General features: G+C 36.9%; 1 protein-coding gene across 1 annotated transcript; it reads right to left on the reverse strand.

The window, feature by feature from the left end:
- Nucleotides 1-396: 396 nt before the first annotated feature.
- Nucleotides 397-5,663, reverse strand: LOC149795155 (somatostatin receptor type 4-like). The gene is made up of 2 exons (XM_089963762.1): nt 5,577-5,663; nt 397-2,623 (listed from the first exon to the last, which is right to left on the reverse strand). Exons 1-2 carry the CDS (start codon nt 5,661-5,663, stop codon nt 1,730-1,732), a joined length of 981 nt encoding a protein of 326 aa, XP_089819888.1. The 3' UTR covers nt 397-1,729.
- Between the last annotated feature and the right edge of the window lie 1,314 nt (nt 5,664-6,977).

Below are 6,977 nucleotides of genomic sequence, written 5' to 3' on the forward strand. Positions count from 1 at the left end.
AAAACAAGACACGACCTGGGTACTAACGGCACTTTTGAACACGTCATTGGCTGTATCATGAAGAGAAAAGGGGGAGTTAAGTACTTTCAAAAGAATATGTAGAGGCAGCTGAACCAGGCTAATTATACATTTATCGAACCGCGACACCTGGATTTCGAGTTGTACGTTCTACCAAGAAAATAGTAGTTGTAGTAGTAGTAATATAGATTATGTATCTATTTATATATCATTTTACTGATGGATATGTATACTCGTTGAAACATTCATTCATTCAATGGTTTATTTATTCAGTAATTCGTCAGATCCGGTCATTACATTATTTACTTTGTACGCAAACATACTTTATTTTGAAATAATTGGCCAACATGATTCGTCATCCAACAGGGCATGCCCATTTGTCTTGTAAAAGCGACTCGATTTGTCATCCAACAGAGCAAGACCATTAATCCCGAAAAGCTACTCAAGTCTGACGAATCTGTATATTTTCTGTACTGAACAGCGTCTTATTTTCCTCTTCCTCTTCTTTTGTCTTCATAATTTTGTTCTCTTTAATTATATTAATATAAATGCAGCAAAAGACTGATTCCAATGGTATTTTAACTATACGCCAAAGGATTCGCAATCAGCTAAAAGCAAGTTTCCAAACTGGCGCACGATTCATGTCCCAATCTTGTAACCGCTTATATTTTGAATGGGTTTCTATTTTGTTCCCTTGCTCTGAAACATTTATTAGGTTATATTTCATCACGTTTACTATATTTTGTTGCGTAAAGAAAATAGGGCCGAATATCGTATTTCTGCACCTGTAATGTATCCAATGCCTAAAAAGTATCAGCAATCTTAAATTGTAACAATACGCGTGTATACTCGTGTTCGTGTCAAGACGTACAAAGATAGAGGAAACTACACCATTTGAAACCCTTACAACAATCTAACTCATTCATTGCGCTAGTCCACTTACAAATGGATAGCCATAAATCAGACAGTTTCGCCTAACCATTCGCACAACAGTGTTTGTTTGCTTTCTTTTGTGAGAATGGTCCCGATAGACGGAAAGCAAATTACGTTCTTACTATACTGTAAATGAATTTGTTTTGAAAATTCATCAATGTTGATATGTTTTTCATTTGAATTTGTAATATGTTGTGAAATTCGTTATGTGGTATGAATTCCAGACTTCGGTGCTCAGACGCGATCTCCATTTATAACAGTCTTTTGAACCTTAGTGAACTAGAAGTATGCTCGCTATCTACTAATCAATGTACTGAATACCGGTGGATGAGTGACCCCCCCCCCCCAAACGTGCGCTGATGATATCAAAGTTGAACTATTAAAGCGCCATCAAAATGACCAGACAGTTTGACCTTTGATTATAATTTGTATTTGAGACTAATTCGATTGAGAAATGTATAGCTGGGTGTTTATGCATTGTGTGTGCTTCGTGTGAACAAGACGCGTCTTTTCAAGTACATGTACGCAACATGTATACACGTAAATATATATTTGTTTCGAGTAAAAAAAGACCCAAATGTGTATTCAGCTGATATGTTACACTGCCAGGTTACGTTTTGGTCAAAGCAACTCATAAATGCTGGATGTGTTGACTGGAAACAAAATAAAGAAATAAATATTCAAAGAGTTATTGCATATAAAGATCCGAATGCCGTGCAACAAGAAATAATAGTCATGAAACGCATGAAACAAACACTGACTGCACAATGATCATTGTCTAGACCATGCTTGAAGAATGCCTGGCATCGCTTGCTGGCTCAATTGTCTGAATTCCATAAACGTTGCCCTGACCATTTCTACATACTGTTTCAAGTAAACATTTAAAACAACACAATTTCTTATATTGCTCTCGAAAACGATAGTTAAAGTATCCGTAAATCATTGGATTCTGACATGTGCTGGCAAGCGCCAAGATGATTGTGATTGTGAAGTGCGTCGACTTTATTTGCTTGTGATGGACACCAAGAAAACTGACTACAAAGAATGGTAACCACATGAGTACAAAAGCAAACACAACGGCGACACACATCTTATTCAATCGAATCTGCTTTTTTATGGACTTGTCATTATTCTTTCCAACATTCAACATCGTCTTTCGAACAACACAGAGAATTCGAAGATAGAAGAAACATATCACAATCAGAGGAATGATAAAGAATAATGTGGCCATGAATCCGAGATAAATTTCACTATGGAAACTGCTCGGCCATTGTACACCACAAAATATGAAATCCTTTGAATCTACGTTAATGTGGACCAGTGTCTGTGCAAATGCGACAGGAATTGGGAAACAGATAGAAACTAACCAAACAAAAATTAAAATTATAATTGTTTCTCGGAGAGCTAACTTTCTTCTCAAAGACACGCATACACAGAGGTACCTCTCGACACTGATGGTAACCATAGTTAAAATAGAGCAAACCCCGGATACAAATTGGGCGTATGTGAAGAGCTTGCAGACGACATCGCCAAACGCCCAATGATGGGCAACCCGAGTGGATATAATGAATGGGATACCAGCGGCAAAAAGAATGTCTGCCACTGCAAGGTTTGCTATTAGTATGCTTGTTACACTCCTTAGTTTCTCATTCTTGAGTACTGCCAGTAAAACCTGAAATAATAATAATAATAATAATAATAATAATGATAATAATAATAATAATGAAACTGTGAAAAAAATACCTTCCTGTAGCATACCGTATATATTCGCTTATAAGTTGAGTCCGACTGCAAAATACATAGACCCAGATTGCCGTCGCATAATACACCGGCATATCTGGGTCTGTGTAGTTTCTAAGGAATAATAAGCAGAACAAACAGTATATACCCTAATCTACAGGCGCATTATGCTACGCCAAATCAAGTTCTTTGCTGTTTGTAGTTTGACCTGACTTATAAGAGAGTATAGACGGTAATTGCTTATGACTCCTTAGCTTTCGACCTTATCAAAAGGTCTTCGACAAAATATTTACTAAGTGACATCCTTCTATACAACATGGTCAACATTACATCCTTCTGTACAACATGGTCAACATTAAGTCGATCACATGACGCCAGTCCAGAAGGTATTCCTCCGATGAAGGCCTTGTGATAAGGTAGAAAGCTAAGGAGTCATAACCAATCATACTAAGATTCATTGACTGCAAACAGCTCTGTGTGTGTGTGTGTGTGTGTGTGAGTGAGTGATTTGGATTTTTAACGTAGCTATAACAATTTTTCAGGCAGATCGCTACGATGTCTGCAGTGTGACAGTTTATAGTGATGTCAAGCACTGGGGTATCATGCTGCAGACAAGTAGCATGATGTCCCACCCACTCACATTATCCTGACACCAGGCCGATCAGTCGTAATACTAAACTCTTAATGCTGAGCGCCAAGCGAGGCAGCTGTAAGTAACATTTTTGTAAGTATTTGGTCTGACTCGACCGGGAATCGATCCCACAACCTCACGCATCAGAGGCGGATGCTCTACAAACATTTTTAACAGGTAATATATTTTCATTCAATAATAATAATAATAATAATAATAGTAGTAATAATAATAATAAAACGACTATTCATTATAAGGCCCTTCAGTACACCACTGCCTCTCCCTCATAATACAGATATAGCCACGGGTCCACTTAACTTAGCTACATTTTGTTCACACATTGATGACTAATTCATTTAATATTATTTTAGTTCTTGTCTGATAAGGACTACTTAATTGGTAGATTCACATTATTGAACTTACTGTCCTTTCTTCTTCTCCAGAAAATTCCCTGATACAGCTACGCTTGTAGCATTAGGTATGTGGCCTGGCCTATTACGCGTGTCTCATTTGTAGCGCCAGTGAAAAGCATTATATAATAACGGAGCACTGTAGTACACGAAGATCACTGAAACGAGAAAACCAAAAGAGAAACAATATGACAAAGAAATGTTAAATGATCATACTCGGAGGAGTGGGAGGGAGGCACTCGAGGAGAATGTTATTTTATACCTCACTCATATTGGGTGACGCTGGTTGATTTGACGACTTTTTTTTTATACATTTTTCACTGATACCGAATTAAAGGTAAAATGGTACAACGTAGTCACATATTTACCAGAAAGTAAACCATAGTAGTAAAGCTTAAAATTCTACATAAAGGAATGGTGATAATCAAATATATAACTTCTTTCTTTTTTAATGAAAAACAGTTTGCATTGATCTTAAACAGCAAAATAGCTTTCTACAAGCAGTTAATTTCTGCATCTGATGTATTTCCCCAGTATAGTGGAGGCTTTGATACCGACGGGAAATCGGCCACTTGTAACTTTTCATTTTTTCATGGATGACCAGATTAAGGTTATGAGGGCCTAAGGCAAATAGGAGGGTAGGGTTAAGTATTTATTACATACTGGAATAGAAGGCCTACAAAATACGAGGACCTAAGGCTAACACGAGGGAACGACATACGTATTTATTACATATTGGTGTGTGTGTGTGTGTGATCTGGATTTTTAACGTACCTTTAACAATCTTTCAGTCATATCGCTACGATGTCTGCAGTGTGACAGTTTATAGTGACGTCTAGCACTGAGGCATCATACCGCAGACATGTAGCATGACGTCCCACCCAGTCACATTATCCTGACACCAGACCGACCAGTCCTAACGCTAACCTCTATTACATATTGGAATATAGAGATTAAAAGAGGACCTATGAAATAAGAGGGCCTAATTAACCTTTGGTTTAGTCATGCTGATATATTTTTTTAAACATAGAGAACCTGTTTTAAAATCGGGATAAAATAACAAGGCAAATAAATAGAAGAAGGTAAATGCGTAGAAATGTACACTCACCATTCCATTTCCAGTGAAACCAAAGCAAATAATCAAGACCAGTAATGCTACCTCAATAATCGTTTGTCCTGAAAATTAATAAAAATGCAATGCGTTAGCCTAATTAAATGCCAACCAAAAAAATAGGAGTCGTACGGATAGAATTGATACTAAAATAAATAGGTATTCGAGTATTCCAAATCAAATAAAACCCAGTGGAATTTAAGAATGTATGTTTGTACTTTGCCGCAGTTTCGGCAAACAAATACGATAACCTATTAGAACAAATATGGATCCAGATATGATTAACCTCGGTAATAAGGAACTAACGGATACTTAACAGTCAACTCAGCATTTCCGAATTTTGTTATTTCCCTTTGTCAAGAAAACTGCAACTTGCATTAATTAGTAAACAGCATACATGCCAGGAAATAAATTGGTAAATCATTTTATCTGGAAATACGGTAAACTGGTGAATCAGGCGATACCGTTAAATGAACACAATTTTATTAGAGTGCGACCGGTAAGTGTGCGCAGTGAGTTTTGTATTTTTAAAAAGGTATGTACATTTTTAAACTTTCTATTTAGAAAAATTCTTCATTTAAGTTCCCTCACATATGGACACAATTAAGTCGTTTTCTTCTCGTAGCTTAATTCGCTGAACAGGAATTTCTGTTGTTACTTCCGAATTTTCGTTTTTCGACTACTTTGCTGTCCCCGCTCTCAATCTGGTGCGGGGTATTGTGATGCGGCGTACGTGTATAATGTCTGTGAATTCCTCCTTCATTTGCTTCGCTGATAGTCCTATGAATGCAGACGGTGCCAACATTTTTGGAAATTTCATCTTGCCCACAGTAATGGGGCTTTGAGGATGAAGTGATTTCTTATAAATTTCAAATAACAAACGATTTGCAAGTCTAACGTGTGTGCGAATTATCATATGTGATAAAAAAAAAACCACCAAGTGCCAACATATTAAATATTGATTCACCAGGTTAGTTTCATATCTCCAGAACTTAAGCCCTTGTCAATAATACTGAAAATATTGAGAACCCCTCCATTATAAGCATGCCTATCGGGGTCATTACTTTAAAATTATTGAGATTCCCACCTTTTATATATATATATATATATATATATATATATATATATATATATATATATATATATGTATGTATGTATGTATGTATGTAGCTCAAATTACCGGCCCTGTGGTTAATGCAAACCCTCTATAGGACTTAATCTCTCAAATTAACGGCCCTAGGGTTAATGCATACCCTCTATTGGACTTAGTCTCTTAGTCAAATAACCGGCCCTAGGGTTAATGCATATCCTCTATGGGACTTAGTCTCTTAGTCAAATTACCGGCCCTAGGGTTAATGCATACCCTCTATCGGACTTAGTCTCTTAGTCAAATAACCGGCCCTGGGGTTAATGCATACCCTCCAAAGGACGTAGTCTCTGGAGTAGAACTTGAAATCCTTTGAGATTCCTGCACAATATCACATACTTAATTGGCACGGAAAAACCAATGCACACCCCCAACTGACATTTGTACTTTTGGCAGTCCTTACCATCAGGTGCACCTACTCACGAAGATCAAACGCTGAGGTGGAGATTCAAACGGGCAAGCGCGGGAACTCTAGCTTTAGAACAGTATTTGTGTTGAAAAGAAGGAAATAATCTAGGTCTGGACAAATCTTTCCTTATATCACAAAACTGGTTGTTCATTATTTTGTTATCGTCTAGGTTAATTTGTATGTCTTGCAGAAAGTATCAGTTCAATAGATGGCATGCGATTGAAAGGCGGGATATAATTATATAAACCGTAGGATGCAAGTCTTCATATTTGTATGCACAAACGAGTACCTCTGCATCCACCCGATACGAAATACCAGTCTGTATCCCTGCACAGTTATCCGTCAGTAGTTGATATACTGACATAAGTGGACCATAATGTACTCCAAAATACCTTTTACAGATTGAAACAATTGTTGTAAATATAAGTATCTGTTGTGGATGTTCATTCTGTTGGCTTGATGATAGCAACAAACGATAATTTATCAATCGTAAAATATTATATGGATGTTTTTATTTCGTTTAGAACATACGACAATATATCTTTACTACAATCCTGAAGTCCAGCTGCATACACAAA

Source organism: Sinohyriopsis cumingii, chromosome 7 (assembly GCF_028554795.1).
Source record: "Sinohyriopsis cumingii isolate HCF-2022 chromosome 7, ASM2855479v2, whole genome shotgun sequence".
Taxonomy (NCBI): domain Eukaryota; kingdom Metazoa; phylum Mollusca; class Bivalvia; order Unionida; family Unionidae; genus Sinohyriopsis; species Sinohyriopsis cumingii.

What these genes read in the sequence shown, in the direction of transcription:
- LOC149795155 (XM_089963762.1), bottom strand. Translation starts at nt 5,663, where the DNA reads ATGAAATTTCCAAAAATGTTGGCACCGTCTGCATTCATAGGACTATCA. An exon ending in AATTCACAGACATTATACAC is followed by an intron (nt 2,624 to 5,576) that starts GTACGCCGCATC and finishes TTATTATTTCAG; the next exon opens with GTTTTACTGGCAGTACTCAA.